General features: G+C 35.4%; 2 protein-coding genes across 2 annotated transcripts in view; both read right to left on the bottom strand.

Annotated features, from left to right (window-relative positions):
• LOC136968561 (flavin-containing monooxygenase 5-like) overlaps positions 1-19788 on the bottom strand; it is a 134147-nt gene that overhangs the window by 61414 nt on the left and 52945 nt on the right. The window lies entirely within an intron of this gene.
• Positions 7048-11313, bottom strand: LOC136968549 (flavin-containing monooxygenase 5-like). Its single transcript, XM_067262536.1, has 2 exons — positions 10536-11313; positions 7048-9046 (listed from the first exon to the last, which is right to left on the bottom strand). Exons 1-2 carry the CDS (start codon positions 11160-11162, stop codon positions 8150-8152), a joined length of 1524 nt encoding a protein of 507 aa, XP_067118637.1. The 5' UTR covers positions 11163-11313; the 3' UTR covers positions 7048-8149.

Genomic DNA, 19788 nt, shown 5'->3' with positions numbered 1-19788 from the left:
CTACTATCATTAAATACTATCAGCGTTAATTGATATTAATTAACGTAAAAATTATTTTATTTCGATCAATTATATTTGAAAATTTCAGCTATTTATAATAATGAATTTTAATAATGTATAATGATTTAATCGTGAAAAAATACTTTGCATTAAAAAATAAAATTTTCTTTTTCTTTGCCTTCAGATTGATGCGTCAAAGTCTGGAAATTAAACAGTTTGGTTCGAAATAAGATGTAAAAATATTTAAAATTATTTCCAAAGTCTTGTTCGTACTAATTAAAAAAATCAACAATAGGGTAAATATAAAAATAAATTAATTTCAATTAATGAGTATCCAACTTAGAAGGGATTGACCGAACGAGTTGACACCGTGTGATGATCTCAACAGGTTAGTGTCGCCACTCACATAATGTCGAAACAAAGCACCTCGGGTGTCGAGGGATAAAGTGTTCGGTATGAAGCACGTAAAGAGTGCGGCGTTACTTAAAAGATTTTCCAGTATAAAAAATTCAGCAACCAGTTGCTTCATTTTTCCGGCAACATTTGGTAGCGATATCTGTTATAACATTTTATTTAAAAACGTTTTATATTTTGAACTACTATAAAATGGCAAAAAGCTTAATTTTGAGGGTAGAGATGAGTTTTATAAACGAATTGTAAATGCTAATAACGAGTAAAATCGGTATTCGGTCCGACTCTACTGGAAGTACAGGCGATCCCCTTTATCTCACCACCCCTCGACCTTTAACCACCAAAATTTAATGGCCTCGATGTTCCTAATACTTAAACTTCCCCGAAAAATTATATGATGATAGAACACAAGTTGTGTAAAATATATGGATACGAGTCGGCCTTGGTGGGCCATTCCTAAGCCCTACGCAGTTTGGTACTTTGAGAATTTTCAGCCCGACGTTACGTGTAAGATCTATAATCTCTCTGTTGTTGAACTTAATTGTTTTCGTTACTTCTTGTGTAATTTGTAAAGAAAATAACATTTTGATGGCTTTTGAAACATTTATACAAGTAATTACTCGAACGTTTTGTATGGATATGTTAATTTATGCACGAAATATACTTCGTGTCGCGTTATTTTCGCGTAACCTTACTCCGATTATTACCAATTAATAACGTTACGAGGTGTTAACCGTAATTCTGTTGTGTGTGTCTCTCTCTCTTCTCGACAGCAATCCGCTCCTCTATTAATTTATTATTTAAGAGGAAACAAATATTAAAAATTAGTTTAATATCCATAAAAGTGTTAACTATATCCGGGAAATTCTAAATTGAGAAGATGGAAGAATATTTGCTAATATTTCAGAAAAGCCTTCGATTTATTTTTGTTACCTTCCACGTGGGACGCTAAACACCGTTTTCTGTACGTTAACAACGAGGAGAAAATAGGTTAAGGCTAGATTACGGTGACGTTACTTTTAGTAAATTACTTGTTACACTACATTAATTAACAGATAAAGTAACGAGCAATAATAATAGAAATCTGTAAATTAAGCATTATTTTCTAATAAAATTTAAGCTTAAAAATAATATAAGACGATAATAAAGTAATAAATGCACACCGAACATCATTACTATCAAATATAAAAATTCAATAAATTTACATTTAATTTATAATAATAACAAAAGAAATCTAACACAAGGGTAAATTGAAATCGAAAGTAACGACATCACGCGTGTTAAACGAGAAATGTTAATCACGTGATTATTTTAGTAACACGCTTCGGCCGATGGGATGCTGCGTGTCTAGTCGCGTGATTTTCTCGAAGTCGACCATCCGTGTGTCTCTAATATGTGACTGGAAACACCGGTATCGACATTTATTTCGCGTACTTCAGGCGCGTAGTATCAAAATTAAAATATCCCTTTCTCTTTTTTACGATACTGTGAGAATCGAACAAGTAAAAAGAAAAACAACTCGGGAATCACCTCATCTGAAGCTAATATTTGTCAATTTTCTGACTCGAGTGTCAACTTACGCTTTCTCAGAGTCGGTAGTGACGGGTTTCCCGTGACTCTCGGTCCCGTCTAAGATATTTGCTGCTTTGAATGTGACGAGGAACGGCCGATCCCAGTCAGTCGCCGCCGTTCTTTCATCTGTTCGGTTTAGCGTGTTTGTCTGCCTCTTTTGGATTAGTTCTTCGGATTCCTCGTCTCCCTTCTACTCGCTGCTTCTCTCCCCAACCGATAACCGAAAGTCTACATTCCGAAGATCCCGAACGGAGATTCTAGTTTCTATTTGTAAAGTATCAAAAATTTGTAATCTCTCTCTCTCCGCGAAAGGGAAATACTCTGCGTAACGTGTTGTACCAACTTTTCCGCCATCTAATAAATGTTTAAGTGTAGTAAATTGTGTTGAGTGAATCAATTCCAACCGAATCTCGTCCTTTCCTATTCCATCCTCTTACTCCTAGTCTCGTATACGAGACGGGGTTATGGCCATCTCAAAACGCTCAAAACTCGTGTAATAGGCGTAACCTACTTGGTCTCGGAAGGAAAGACCGAAGTAGAATGGCACAGTGGTGCCTAGACTTCTGCGACGATCCCCTTAAATACAAAACACACTTGACAGAACTAGTGTAACTTAATTCGGGTGTTACATTTTCTCTGATTAATTGTTACGTATATATATATACGTAACAATTACATATAAGTATATATATATATATATATATATATATATATTATATATACTTTTTTGTTTTTGTAAAGAAACATAATTATACCGCAACTTTTTAAAATTTTATTTTCAATGTAAATAACATCGCTAGACCCGATAAGTTAGACTGGCATCTAATTACAGAACGATTCCGTATCCGTAGTTCTGTTTTTTACCACGAGATGTCGCTACTTCGTGACGTCAAGAAGCTGGACAAGCGTAATTCTAGTCATCTCGTTTATCACTGTCGAATTAAGAAAGAATATAAGTGAAACAGAAGGCACAGAGTTAATTTATTACAAAGAAAATTTGCTACCGTTCGTTTCTCGAACGGCAAACGTGTCTTTTGTCTAATATTCCGTGTTTATATCGTAGCTTTAAAAGACGACTGTCGTTCGTTATTTTTATCAAAATATTTAAAATTATACTTCATATTATAAAAGTTATTCTACAGAATATGTAGACTTTCCTTCTTAAATTCTTTTAATCTCAAGATTTTCCCGCCGAATTTTCAGTCCCTTACTCGAAATTTCTGTTTTGTATTGTTTAATAAAATTATTCGTTGCTTTTTAGAAATAATTTAAACGTTTTATGTTAGAAAATTTGCAATATGTTATTTTACAATCAACGTTTATCGTTGAAATGTTTCGCAAAACCAAACTCAATTTTCTCCACGGGCATCCTTATTTGGTTTTCACCAGATTTTTAAAAAACCTAACCCTGGCCGATACCAAGAGTTAAGTGTATCTCGCGTAATTTGAGTAAAGTCTTTTGAATCGGTAGTTTAAATCCATCAACAAATTATCATCGTCAGTAAAATATTAGTGAACTTTTTGTAGCCTCATTTAACAGATTTGCAATGATTTATTCGAATGTTTGCTAAGAAAAAAAGATTTATTGAAAATTATACATTCGCAACATGTTTATATACACAATCTGTTATCGAATGTTTTCTTTTTATAGGTACTGTACATTTCTGAACTGAGTGTACTCACGATCCCGTGTGCCAGAGCCGCACGAGTACAATTTATAAATTCCACGATTTTTTAGACAGTACGACGCAGTTAACTTTAGTTGCTTCTCGACTCCTCTGTGGCTTTCCATTGGTAGAAAATCTGTCAAATACGGTAGCCTACATAATATTTTTATTTACTACCGAATGAGCCGTTAATATTCACGAAAACAATTATTTTAAGATATATTAATTAAATACAGCATTTTTAAAATTTCGGAACAGAATTTACTCGCCCTTCGTATTATTGAATTCCAACTTCTCAATTTCGCGGGAAAATCCACGCACGGGTACGGTACTTTCTCCAAATGTTCTCATAATCGAAGGAAAGTAAAAAATCCTTCGAGCGTGAAGTCTCGCCACAGAGTATAGACTTTTCCTCCACCGGGATTTGCTATGTTCTAATCTTACGCGCTTGTTAGTAAGATTTCCTTTTGAGGAGAAGCGCTTATCGCAATAACAAGTATTTTCTGATATATTCGATGCAATATTCTCCGTAACGATTTATTAGCAACGTAGCGGAAATACTTCGAAACCAATTATCGACGATAAAGTATGGTTTTACAGCTAAAATATCGACATAAAATTCCAAGCGCACCGTACGGTACGAGGTATACGCTACCCGAACGTTACGACACTAGCGGCATCTCGTGGTAAAAACCAGAACTACGGCTACGGAATCGTTCTGTAATTAGACGCCAGTTAAGTTAGACTCCGAGCAAATGCCGAAATCTATCGGGCTAGATATGGTTAAATACTAAATAAACTATGCAACCAATTTGGCACTAGAAGAAAGCGTTAGGCGCCGTCTCTTATTAAATTTAATAATTATAACATTTAATTAAAATAATTTAGAACCACTGGAAGAAAAAATCGGTCCGAAGCGGAGCTCGAACCCACAACTCCTGCTTACCGTGCAGATGCGTTGCAGTAACGTTGTCCTCTTCCGGCATATACAAGCTAACGTTAGGCCTATAACCATCGACGGTTATCGCAATGCCGGTTGGAGACACATCGAGTGCCCAAGTTCCGTAAAATCTTCCAAGGCACTCAACCGGCCATCGCAAACCGGCCGGTCGAGTGCCTTGTGATAGACTTCGCTTCTTTATTACAGCCGCCATTTTGATCCAAGTAACGTCATCTAGTTTTTTATGTGACATAATTTAATAAATATTCGATTCTACAGCTAACATACCACGTATAACACTTCGATTACGTGTTAAAAATTGAAAAATTTGCAAACGCCACTAGTGTTGCCACCAGGCCGGCTTTTAAATTCGTGGTCCGGATTAATTATTAATTTGTCCGGTTTTCGTAGAATTTGTGAAATTATAATAAAACAAAATAAATTTATAAAAATACTTGCGAGCATTTTAACAGTTAAAGACTTTAACTCGACACGCCCACCCAAACTTATCCTCGAGCTGAGAGTGGTAGAAAATGTACTTTTAAAATCCTAACTTGCAAATATCTCTGGCAAATACAGTGGTGATCGGCTAACGAACAGATCGGTTAACGAACAAATCGGATAACGAACACTTTACTGAACGAACATAAAAAGAAGCGACGAAAACAGCAAATACCGGTTGATTTTCCCTTGTCTTCGGGTAACAATTCGAAACTTTTCGGAGCGCGGGAGACGTCAACATCGACGCTCAATCCGATATATACTGATCAGATAGTATTCCTCGAACTTTGAAATACTCCCTTGTAATTCCAGCCTTTTATTTTTCTGACAGAAACAATTCTTTTATAGTATTCGGGCGGGCACTCGTTAAGTTTTGCATGGATTTTTATTTTCGAAAGGTGAGAGTATAATAGCAAAGGTAGAGTGGGCAGATGTCTGATGTTGCCGGGCAGTATGGCTCGAACAGGTCTACAGTAGGCCGCAGTTAAATCTTATCTAAGAAAGATACGGTATAATCAAGAAGACTCGAGCAGCTAAAGGAGTAACAAAAATCATATCTGAGAAATAAAGAACATCGAAGAGCTCATAATGAAACCTGAAACGGATCTCACAACGGAAGAAGGGCGAGAACTCTCGAATGAAGAACACCGAAGAAACTCGGCAGGACATGTTTTATTATGAAAAAGAGGATTAATGCCGATATCTGCTATTAATTAAAGATCTTTTGAAGAAGTGGGGAAAGTGGCATACAAACCAGGTTGAGGTTAATAGGCTTGGGGATCTTTACAATTACAATACTATTAATTACTTCTGAAAATCCTGAAGAAGAGAGAAAAGCAATCGACATTAGACAGATTCTTTAACCCACACAAACAAAAAAACATGACTAATAAAAATGCAAGACTGTGTATAGACGTATTTTTATTATTACATATAAATAAACGTAGTAAGAAAGTGTATATTTTTTTTATTTTTGGGGGTCTCCAGAACGAATTAATCAAATTCCCATACAAGCCTATGGTAAATCGATAATCGGTTAACGAACAATTCGGATAGCGAACAAAGTCTTGGAACGAATTATGTTGGTAAACCGATAACCCACTGTATTAAAAAAGTTGTAAATACTAATAAGGAGTAAAATCATTTAAGTCCGACCCCACTCGAGATACCACACGAGCCCCTCTATCTCCCTATTCCTTCGACCTTTAACCACCAAAATATAACATTATCAATGCTCTTAATACACCAACCTCTCTGCAAAATTTCAGAAATTTTTGACAAAAGATTTGCTTCAGAATGAGTGAACAAATTCGTGGGTCCATACACATACGCTTACACAAACAAACATCCATACATACAGAATAAATCCTGAATTGTTTTTTTCATTTCTCGGCGTTTCGAGGTATCCGAGTCCAAAAAATGTAAAACTCTTGGGTCAATTTTTGACAAATCGCCATATTTTCCCTCTGTTAGCAGTCGGAAATTCATAATTGAGTGGTATAAAGAAGATTATTCACTTTATATTTATTTCGTAAATCTTACATAATACACCCCTTCAAAATTTGTAATTAATTACATACAAGTAATTATTTTACACCTATTTGTTTATAGTTAATATTTTTTACACCTATTAAAAACGTCAAATATAAATTGGCATTTAAACTTCTCTATCACTTAGTCGGCGATGTATATTTTTATTCAAAATGCAATTAATTTAACGGCATATTTTAAAAAATTACTGTTTATTTTCTTCGCTACGTGGCGATATCCTTCGAGATGACGTTACGATATTATTTCGCAATACGGGAGTATTATGAGGCCGACGTACCTAATTGAATTGGGTTTGATGTATAATTTCGAATCAACCAATGAGAAAGACGAATTCGGGGTAACGTGCTCCAATTTCAAATCAACCAATCAGAGAACCAGATTTAAGGTCACGAGGTATAATTTCAAATCGACGAATCGAAAGCCGTATCGCTTAGGCCTATATTCAAAGTTGTAGGAAAGGGGCAGCTGTGTTACCAGGTAACACTGTTCTGGGGCACAAAAACAGATCATTACACAGATAAATATACTTACAATTTATTTAAATATCATTTAAAATAAGAAGGCTCTAAATATTCGAATAATTACGTCAATAAATTTTTATTTAATTATATAATTTTTTGAGGGTTTTCGCAAGTAGATTATAGAATACACTATTGCATCAAAGAGTCGGGTCGAGGGTGTACGGTTAAATATCAATTACTTTTACTATTATGGAATTTTGTACTCGATCCCATGGAGGGAACTGCTCCGTTTGCCCCCCTCTGTGGACGACCGTGGCCGGAAGCAAGTGGAAGCAACTTGTTAGTCACAACTGGTCAAGCAACACAAGCCTGACAAGTAAGTGTTTAAGCATGTATTCATTTATTATTAAAAATATTTTTATATATTGGTTAAACAATTCTCGAAAGCTTAGTTTCGCGGTAATACAAGTCCGGTCTTCTTGTAGGAACCAGGCTGTTGAATTTTATTTTAAATTGCCCAATAAATGCATTGCAATTTTACTATTTACCGTTTTAAATGGGCACCTGTTAGTTAAAAAGGTATGTCGTAGACATAGAAGTCCGCAGAAAAGGCAAACGGGCCAATTGCCCTTCCTGGAATCGAGTAAAATATTCCACAAATTATAATCGTAAGTGACTGAATACGTAATTATGCACTGTCGACCATAGAACGCTTTATCTGTCTTGAAATTTATTGTCTGTCTTAAAAACTCCAAGAAATTAAATAATTAAAATGAAAATTTATTAATGTAATTATTTGTCTGCAATCTTTGCTCCCCCTTGAAAATTTTCTCTGGACGTTGATATTAATTCTGGTAATTATTTTAAATCGATTCATGCGATATCTCGATAGAGCTTAATTTGTAGAAAACCCGGAAGGCATTTTTGCCTGGAATTTTCTGTCTGCAGTGTGCCATATAGAGAAGATTAAAAAAAAGAAAGTTTGTGATAGTCTAGCGTACGTTTCGTAAAATTGCAAGGCAGTTATCGACAGTTTATGATTTTCTTTAATCCCGTGTTTTGAAACGAGTTTGCAAAGGATATCGAGCTCTCTCCTCGTAGCCGAGAATGGTTTCTCTGGCTTTGTCCCAAGAGTGTGGCCCTTGCAACCTGTATTGATAAGGAAGACTCGGACCGAGCATCAAAGCCCAAAACAGTTTCGGATCCGTAAAAAACATTTTCCAAAAATTGGGCTTCGCTCCAATTAACGCCGCGATCTCGTCCGCGAATCCGATATAATCGATTTGGATTGTGTGACGTTTAGAATCGTAATAACGTGTCTCGAGTTCTCTTTTTCTTTTTTCGACGTCTTCCTTCATTTCTTCCTTGCTGGGAAAAGGTACTTTTTTCGAAAGTACCTGCACAAACCATCTACATTGTAATTCGTGAATAGGGAAACTTGCACCTACGGCTTGACTCAACCCGATCACACCTAAAGTCGGGTGTTTCAGATGTGTAGGATACACCAATTTGTATAGTTCCACCCGATTATCGGTGGTGTCTATGATATTTTTGCTGAGGAATGGGAATTTAATGTCGTACCCAGTGGCTAGAATGACGTAATCCACTTCCGTGACGTGCGAATCTCCCTGGAAGACGATGCCGTTCTCTTCGAAACGCTGTACGTCTCCTTTTACTGTAATTCTACCGCTGAGAATACAATTTGCGATGGAATCGTTGACGGTGGGGTGCTGCTGAAAGAATCGATGCTTAGGCTTTAACTGGTAAGCTTCGTGATCGAAAGACCTATTCAATTCTGATTCTATCCACCAGGACGAAATACTCGTAGGCACGATTCTTGAGGCAATATCAAAACATCTTGTTAAGAAATATTCGTCGTTTGGTTTACCACATTTTCCTACTCGATTTATAACCCAACATCCTCTACGAGTACTCCAATACACCTGCAATTAAAAGTATTGTACTGTGTACAACCTTCCTATCTTGGATTCTCTGAAGCTTACAAGTTAAATAGAAAAACAAATAAATGTAGTATATACTGTATAAAAGTATAAAAAAAAGTATTACCTAGGTTTACTGTATTCTGTATGCGTACATTTTAACTGTTATGTATTTATGTGTATATATCGCTACATGCATGTACTGTACTGTACCTATATGTTTTAAATGCTTGATAAATCACGTCTTTATGAAGAACTGCTAATATAAATTTTTAAGTTTTTCTCAATATTTATTCAGAATTTTAAAATGCTATAAAATAGAGATTATTTCTGCATATTTATTAGTGTTTTGTGTTATCATTATTCATCAATCCGTAGCTTAGAGATTCAATAATAGTTATTTCGCGTCAGACAGGTTTTTTGCCTTATAATACTGTTTTATATCGAAAATAATACTGTTCCTTGAGTTATTTTTCATGCAAATAGGTTTCCGTTCCGCTTTACAGATTTCGTTGTAGAGGGAGGCAGATATATCGTGAAATACTCTATTTGATCAGCCTTTTATGTTTCGGGAAATAAATTAAAACGACGTGGAAGGTAATCATGTTAATTTATGGTGTGATGATAATTTAAGCTACAAAACATTGACTATTTCTAATTTTATTTGTTTTCTAGTTACGAGAAAACCGATTTCAGGTTAATTAAAGACCTGAGAATTCTACAGGGTACGTTTCTAAATTGCCCGTTTGCTTTATTTTGTGTTTTATCCTCAACATGTAGCTCGTAAAATATATTCTGAGAATGCAGTTCGTAAAATATATGCTGGTGGGCTGAATCCGTATATATTCTAAAATATATGGCTTCAGCCCACCAGTAACCGAGTGGATGAAACCACTGAACAATGACAGTGGATGAGCGCCTTGCCACGGGCTGGTCACGCGGAACTTTTCTTTTATTTCTTCACCTTCGTAACACCTAAATAAGGACCAATTTTCTAAAGAAAGCCCTACTGAGAGGCATTCCTCTTGACAGTTCGCCCACGTGTCGCGCTGCCGTAACCAAATAAACCAAACCAAATAATGACTTCGTAACTAATGCAGATGTTGCTGCGAGTTTACGAAGATACATTTAAATATATAAATTACAATTATAATTAATAATTAAACGCGTAGATTGGCGATGCCTCGGACAAGATACTTGTGTATTCTCAAAGTGGAATCCACGGACTCACAAAGGGTGCACAAACAAGTTTCACAACATCCGCGAAACGTTCGGAAGGGTGCGTTAAATCTCCTCCATTAATTTATGTTCACATTTGCGCGCATACTAATTGTTTACACTCAACTTACAGACTGACCTTTACTTTAGCGTGTTAGGTAAATGCTGATCTATTATGTCCCTGCGCTTTATTTAATACATGCACACGATTTTGTGAAAGTAAAGTGACGTAACACTAACAAAAATTAATTGTTAAATTGAAGAAGTGTCTTACCCGTTTAGCCACGGTGCAAGTTTCAACAGCAGCATCGGCTCCCGAATTTCCCGTTCCAACCACCGCCACTCTACCGTCACGAAATTCGTCCGATCGTCTGTACGCCCGCGTGTGTAGAATTCTCCCGCGAAATTTCTCCTGTCCGGGAAATTTCGGAATGTTAGGAAACACGTGATGCCCGTTGCATATCATCACCGCATCCACCCGATCCCGTATATTTTCCCCAGTCTTCGGATTCAGAGCCGAAACGATCCATCTTCCCGTGGCATCGTAGTCCTCCGACTGTTCCACGTCGACCACTCGATGACGGAATTTGACGTGAGCGACCAAATCAAAGTGTTCGGCGTACATTTGCAAATATCTAAACATTAACGTGTTGTGCATGTAATTGGGAAACTCTTTGGGCGGTGGAAAGTCGCTGAACGACGTCAGCTCTTTGCTGGTGTTGATGATGGTCGATTTGGTGACGGATGCGACACCTTCTTCGTTAGATTCTTTGTACTTCCATAAACCCCCGATGTCGTCGCTCTGTTCGTAGCAGACCACCTCTAAACCGGCCTCTTTGCAGGCTTTGATGGCTGTCAGCCCCACCACACCGCATCCTATAACGGCCACACGCTTCTTCATTACGAATAGTTGCGGCTCTGACTTAATTTCCTTTTTATATTATGTACACGCAGAACATTCCCTTTTTTTAAAAACTGATTTATTGTGAAAACGTCATAAGATTGCTACACCTGCGTGTGGCTTCTATTAATAGCAGAGTAAACGTTATTTTTTGTTTTAATGATTCTAAATCATGCAATTGACAAATACAGGTTTTATTTATATATTTTTATTTTTCAAGAAGCTAATTTTTATTTACGGTTTCCAAATGTCTTGAAAGGCGGGGAATATAAACTGCTGAACTTGAGAATTTCTAAGAAACCAGTTTACAAGGTCATTACAAAAAGTGACATTTTTCACAAAGTCGATTTACAAACCACGATAAAATAACCTATTCTTTGTACACAATTGACGAAGGTATAGAACTTCTTGAAATTGACAGATAAACGTGTCAACTACAGAGAAATATGATAAATAATTTCTTCTTAAGTTTACAAATCACGAATTTCCAATTTCCCAGAGAAAATTCCACCACATTTCTTTTAATTTGCGGCTTCTAAAATTGCCTGATTTTGTATTGAGCTGTTTTCATTAATTCGAAAGACGTAGAATTATACTTAACGTGCTAAATGTATTCTGTGTTAATAAATCATCGTGTTTAATCAGTTATTTTGAATCGAGCAGTATTGAAAATGAGCAGAAGTAGCCTAAATTACCGCTGCTAGGCTGCGGGCTTACTGGCAACATCTTTATTCACGTAAATTATCAATAAGCTTCAAAGACTATTCTTTGCAACCAGTTTTGCCTATTATACTCGACTGTGGATTATCCGGAATGACATTAATCAGGAAAGGGATTATCCGGGATGTCAAAACGTTTGTGGAGAAGTCGTTAAGTCGACTTCTCCAAAACGTTTTTTATATCCCGGATAATCCGCTTTAGACAGGCTGAAAGGGTGATGATATAAACTAAACACTTCAGTACTTCCGGTGCTAATTAGGATTTAAAGGCTCTCGGATTAATCAGTGGGAATGTGGTCGCTCCATCCATCCCGGACAATCGAAAGTTCGGAATGTATGTAGCTAACAAATGGCTGCTTTCCGTAGCGTCAAGAGTATTATAAATTTTTCATCACGAATTCACTTTTCCTTTTTCTGTAAAACTACAGGATGATTCGAAAGCCCGCACACATAAGAAAATGCAAATTTTTTATGCAGTCACTTATAATTGATTATATAAAATATCCAGTCAGCATGAGGCCAGAAAATATAAATTTACATGGGTCGTCGTGTAACTCGGGGCGTTCCATCCACCTGTGCACTTATAACGCAGTTTCATCCCTTCTTGTTTAAGTTTAGAGACTTTTACATCCCGGTGTACTTTACTCGCCGATCTTTCTATTCGTCATACAATGAAATAATAGAAAATTTAACTATTAAAAACATCGTCATTTTCGAGCAATGTGTCGTGAACATTCCACGCCTCGTAGCTTTGCCAACATATTTAATGTTTCTGTTCTATGCACGTTTTTGATTTCTTTTCTTTTTTTTTTTTTTTTTTTGCATTTTTCGAGGTTTTGAGGTGTTCTGAGTCTACAAGTATAAAAATCTTGGGTGTCATTTTTTGACTGATTGCCAAAAACAAAATATCTGCTTTTAGCAACCAATTTGATAAAATTAAAGATAAATTCGAAACGTGACTCATTCCAGAATGTGTTTATATAATTGAAATTTGTAAAATTCCCCGTAAGGTTACAGAAGTCTCGTGTAAAAAACATAAATAAGTACAAAATTTCTTTTCTATTTTCTTAGTACCACGCTATAACTTTCGTGTGTAAATGAGTGAAAATTCCACGAATGCATACGTTTACGCATGAGACATTCGTTAGTTCCAAGAAATTTAGTTGTTTTTAGATTCTAATTAAAAGTTACTTTATGTTTTTCATTATTATTAATTACACAGGGTGGTTCGAAAGTCTTTCTACTAAACATAGTCTACAATAGAGTAGCGGCGTAGCCTGTGTTTTGTATGAAGACTTTCGATGCGTGTGCCCAGGCTTATTATTATCGTGGAGAATCCATGTTACTATCAATCATGGGTTCTGTATGAATGAGAGGAACACAACTTTACCGAATGCACATACCAATATTTTTCCTCCAAGCGACCCACGGAGTGAGAGGAAATTCACTTATTCTACACGAGTAAGAGGAAAACTTGGCATGTGCATAAAGTAATGATCACATTATATTCTGTGATTTAGTCACAAGAATCTTATATTTACGTAACGAAACTTTGAATTGCAGGCATTATTTACATATACTATGCTAATACCTCCTAATTTTTTTTCTTTTTTTATCCCGAATCCTTCAGATTTATATAATTTATCATCTGTAGTATTGATGAAAGCGCAATTCTGATTCCTACAGTGAGTATTGTTTACAAAGAACGAATAAAATTATGGTTTATTTCACCAATACTTGTGAGCACTATGTATACCGTCACTAGACACAAGATCAGCCTTAGTTTTTCGGGAAAATAAACTGATATACAAAGGCTAATCTTGTGTCAGTGACGGTGTAATAAGTCTAGGAGTAAAGAGGCCAACATAGTGCTCACAAATATATACCACGGCTAGACAATAAGCGTATTATTGTACAAAAAGATCTGTTAATCATTCGAATCAACGAATATTTTGACCGTATTTTTAAAATATTCGTCGGTAACAGGCCAAGTAGTTGGAATATGACGAAACAAGGAAAATTTTACATTTGCTAACTAGAATTACAATTAGCCTATAATTCTCGCAACTGAGGCAAAAAAAAACAACAACAAATGTTCCCGAAAGTCTCCTCAAATTATAAAATAAAAAACTTAATTTTGAAGATAAGGATGAGTTTTATAATTAAAAAAATGTAAAGATAATAAAGAGTAAAATCTTTACGACGATCCACATCGAGATACGACACGTCAACACCTCTATCTCCCACCCCTTCGAATTTTAATCACCAAAATGTAATAGCATCAACGCCCCTAAAACATAAACTTCCCTGCAAAATTTCAGAAATTTTTGACAAAGTTCACAAGAGTCATTAAGCTTCGAAATGGATAAACGAAATCGTGCCGTCAGACACTTGCACAACACGCACCACACGCACATTAACATCCATACATGATGAAAAACCCCAATTTTTGCATTTCTCGATGTTTCGAGGTTCCCTAAGTCTAAAAATGTAAAAATCTTGGGATGGGACATATATAACAGCCAGGAAAGTGAAAATGGTGTTCGTACATACGTATAGTATACAATTCACCTCACTTTTTTTTATTAGTACGCACCTTTTTATGACGAAAGTAACGCAAAATGACGTCAAATTGAAGTAATATGTAGCATAATTTTTATTAAAGATATTTCCAAAGGTCACTTACTTTGTAACTGTTCAAAGACATCCCAAAAGGAAAGAAAAGGAAAATAATTTATCATTTTATATAGGCCTATTAATAATAATTGTTAACGTATTGATAATTTCTGTATTTATTCCACGTTAATTTTTTACAACGTGACATGTCTTACGTCAATGAATAGGCTGTTGTGTTAAGCAGTTCACCTTAAATGGGTTTAGTTATGTCGCAAGCCAGGAAGGTAAAATTTAAACGATCGTAAATTACCTCTAGCGTGTTGAAGGTAAGCTCGTGTTTTTCTAATGAATTAAAAGAGAGATGGCCTATCATATCAACGACACCGGGGCCGTGGTTTCCCGTAATGATGACATTTCCCGAACGACTGTTAAGCAATATTCTTTCGATCCTGTTTCTTGTAAGGGGAAGAAGTTTATTTTTAGCAGTGATTAAATAAGGCAACTCGATCCTCGGGCGATCAGCCGAGAAGGAAGAACTTTGACGGAAAATTGACCTCCATTTATGTGTTAGTCTTCTTAACGTGTCTAACGTATGAAAACGAGAGAAATCCACGTGACCAGCTCATTGATAAAGCGTGGTTTCATCTATTAGCGAGAAAATTTATTTCTAATACCCTCCTGTAACACTTTAAATATTATTAAAATATTTAATTTAAATGAATGGATTTTAAATAATTATAATTATAAAGTTTATCGTTAGTTTGTAGGCATTATATTAAAGCGGGAATTCGTAACGACCTTTTAGAGGAACGCGAACGCGGGCTGAAGATTTTAACCAAAAAGTGAGGCTAGAGATCAATTTGGAGACAGACAAAGGATAATCATTACAGATAACAATTAGCCTTTGTCCGTCTCTAAATTAAGGTTAATTAGATAATTAGAAAGCGCATACTAAAAAAGGTATAGTAAAATATATGTAAAGTAGGAAATAGCGCGACTTGGGGTATCGCAATAGAATTGAGGCCTAGCGGGAAAGAATGAAGAGATTCTTGCACAGAAAAAACGATTCCGGCGGATACTTGAAAGACGAACCAAACACAAGAACGAAGCAATCGACGGCGATTGCTTCGTTCTTGTTTGTTCGTTTTTCGCGACTATTTTCCGTTAGACGCACGAAACGATGCTATATTTTTCTCCTCTAAATGCCGTTAGGCGATTCAGTCGCTTTAACTCCACTATATATCGAAAACAAAGTCACGAATAACTATTTTTAACTACTGTTTAATTATTAAATGCACCCTCCTTACATTTTTGGATTCCTGGTCGCAACGAATGGAAAATGGCAAAGTTTCCTCAAAATAGGCCCGTTCATTTTTGAGAACCAACTCGGTTCTGTAAGCGTGCTAGCGACCTTGGGACATCGCCCGACAAAGTCGCGCGATTCGTGCGATACGGTTTCGTCGCTCTCGCTCGTGCTACGACCTATTTTGAAAACGAAGCCACGGATCCCCATTTTTTGGATTCCTCATTGCAATTAATGGAAAATGAATCGGTTCATTAAATTTTCATACAATGCAATTATTCTATAGAGCAACAAAACTGATGATGTAGGGTGGATCCAAGAGGGACGCAGGGGTTTAAGCCCTTCCTATTGATATAATAAAGTTCAAATTTATTTCTTTAACCATCAAATGTTTTTAAAAACATTTTTGATGGCAAATATGAATTTTATTGGACTGTTCTCAATACAATCGTCGTGCGCTCGTTAATGAAAATTCCTTATTAATTATCGAAATAATTTTAAATTTTGAACTAGCTCCTTTTAGGCTGTTCTGCATAATATAAAAATGGAAGCTTATACGTAAAGACAGTAAAATTATGTGATGTGCGTTGTATGTTTGTGTGTGTATGATAATAAATTTTAACGATTAAGTTACATAGAACACCCGAGACGCGAAAGAGAATCGAACACCATTAACAACTCTCCGAATGACGTCTTTAATTTTGATAAGGGAGCGTAACGCAGCGATCCCGAGGGCGGTGTCTTAAGCAGACTCGACTGTATTCAATATTTCATAATACAATAGGTTGAGTAATATGTTTTGCCGTATGTAAATGACTCATTATTACCAACTAAGCCTGTCAATTACGGTATCTCACATCGATTATTCCCGCAATCCAAGTTCTAAAAGAGAAACGTATAGAATAATAATTTTAATCGTATCGCCATAACTTATAATGAAAACTACGAATCATTACTCCTGGATAATTAGGTGTGAAGGGGGTTTATCGAGTTCTTCATCACTTTGTAATGCGTATTCGTCGTATTTGTCACCGTAAGGCCACGTAAAGTACTAGAATTTCTGCACTAAAAGCCCCATCCTTCACCATCCGATCTTCTAGAGTCTAGACGATTAGGGATGAGGTCCGGTATATTCGCGGTTTACCCCCTCAAATAAAATTTCTGCGGTCTGATCGTTCCCCCGAACGGTACAGACACGGTTGAATTATTGTTCTTAGACCCGTGTATAAATTTAAACTCGATTACGTCCGAATGTCGTCATAGAGACGGGAAAGTTTTTATAAACTTCGGTGTCAAAAGGAAATTTAAAATTACCAGTTACTATTTTGAAGAATTAATACCGCTAATGTTGCAATTCGATACCGCGAGAACACAATATCTAGCGGATACGAGTCTCTTATTTCGAATCTAAATCTGTATTTTGATAGATAAAAGTTGAAAAATATTAATTTTATAATACAATAAAACTTGTCTTAAACGGAAACCTGCCCGAACGGAAAATATCAGAATGAAACGGGTTTCACACCCCTATATAAAGTACAAACATTTTGTATTAATAAATAACTCGCACCAACCTTCATAAAGTAGAAACCTGCGAAAATAAAAATTTTGGCCGATATCGTCGACTTCCGTTTTAGACAGATTTTGCTGTATATTACTGCGAGAGTATCATTAATAATTAAATTAGTGTTATCGTAAAGCAATTTATTTATCAATAAATACAACATCGGCACAAGTACTGAATAATATAGCCAGAAAGGTCATACGCGTGTGCGAGGTCACACACGTGAACGAGGTGACGATTAACATTCTATACCTGGATTCTAGAAAGTAGACAACGTCGATTTCACGGAATTAAATTGTAAATTAAGCAAAATACTTATGCCTTATAAGATAAACAGCCGCAGTTTTTACTCGTCGATAAAAAATGTTCTTAGTGTTATTAGACATTTTAGACTTTTCAAAAAAAATCATTCTACTGTAATAAAACTTTTTACACATTCGTAAAAATCCTTTTAGCGTTATTACAGTTTTGTTGAAAGTTCTTTTAGTGTTATTAGGATTCTTAGATATTCGTAAAAGAAATCTTTCTAACGTTCTACACATTTGTGAAAATGTTTTTAGTGTTAGACTATGAAAACACACCTTATGTTGCCGAGATAATTTAGTAAATCAAACCAGAAGATTAGTACATCGGCCTTCCAAATTAGAATACGTATATTTACATACAAAAAATAATAAGGGAAAAGAAGAAAATAACAGGAAAATGAAATATGTATAAATATAAATAGGCCTATAAAAGGAAAACAAAACGAGGTATAAAAATAAAAATCCAGTAATACCACCTTGAACAAGCATTAAAGGGAATTATTAAGATATATTCATAAAATATGAAATTTATAAACTAAAACATAAATTAGTAACTCGTGGAAAAACTTTTTAACTACGTATTTCCATGCAGATGGAAAATTGATGGTATTATTACTGGATTTTTATTTTTATTTATATATCTCGTTTTGTTTTCCTTTTATAGGCCTATTTATATTTATACATATTTCATTTTCCTGTTATTTTCTTCTTTTCCCTTATTATTTTTTGTATGTAAATACAGTCAAACCTGTTTTTATGCGCTCTTTTTATGTGCAATTTTTATTTGTGCGATTTTTTTAATGCGAATTTTTAATTTGTGCGGTTTTTTTTGTGCGATTTTTTATTTGCGCGGTATAGTTGGCGACTAGTCTCGTGCGATTCGTCATGTCTGACGTTGACTTATTATAGCTAAATAAACTTATTATAGCATAAATGCACTTATTATAGTAATATTATTGCATGAATATGCGAAAAATGAAATAATTTACTTTTTAGTCAACAAAACACCACCTGGACAAAAATATGTAAAACAGACGATAGACCAGACGATACACTCAAGTGCTGACATCTGTTGTCAATAAATTCTATTTCGTACGGTTTTGAGTTATTTTCTATGTGAGACTTTTTTTATGCGGTCCCTATTCACCGCATAAAAAAATATTTTTTAAATTGTGTTGCGAAAACTATTTTTTATAGCCCTCGTGAAGTTTCGTGCGAATTTTTTTTATGCGTTTTTTTTAATGCGGTCCCTATCCTCCGCATAAAAACAGGTTTGACTGTATACGTATTCTATTTTGGAAAGCCGATGTTCTAATCTTCTGGTTTGATTTAAGAAATTATCTCGGCGACGTAAGGTGTGTTTTCGTAGTCTAATAATTATTTGCCGAGTACGTTCTGCTAATTGTTTTTAGTGTTATTAATATCTTTAGATTTTGTAAATAGTTATTTTAATTTTTTTATACGTTTTAAAAATACTCGAGACTCTTATCTTTCACGTCGCCATTTCGAAATTTGCATTGTTACTTAACCGAGAATGTAGAAAAACAATTAACGAGTGGGACTTTTAGAAAAATACGGGAATTTTCGAACGAATTCATATCTAAATTAATTAAAATATCTATAACCGTGAGGCAGATAATAGTAGGGCGTATCACACCAATGATAATGGGCACAAACGCTCAAGAATCAAAGTAAAAACATTTAATAAAACAAAACGGGGTGTACAATAAGATGATTACAAAAGTATAGAAACCCAAAAATCCAAAATGCAATGAAATGTTTTATCCTCTAACATTTCGGGGCATATGCAGACATAATTAACAATGACATTTGGCTGCATCGCGTGTTGTCACCACTCGTGCTCCAGATGTGCGAGGTAACACACCTGCTTTCTAATCCCTCCGTGCATCTAGTAATAATGTCTGAACCAGCAACTCGGTTTTCTTATTATTTTTGGTATGTACATAATTTAAACTAACTTTATAACATTAGTTCGTAACTGTAACCAATAATCCGGCCAATTCGTAACTGTTTTGTATCAGCATCCTGTTCGTCGAGTTACCACGCAACGTTAAGAAGAAATATTACTCCAGTCTACATTGATATTGCTTACTGCTCA

Source organism: Centruroides vittatus, unplaced genomic scaffold (genome assembly GCF_030686945.1).
Source record: "Centruroides vittatus isolate TY-2023 unplaced genomic scaffold, ASM3068694v2 contig_15, whole genome shotgun sequence".
In the NCBI taxonomy this organism is placed as follows: Eukaryota; Metazoa; Arthropoda; class Arachnida; order Scorpiones; family Buthidae; genus Centruroides; species Centruroides vittatus.
This window is presented reverse-complemented; position numbering and strand designations above follow the sequence as displayed.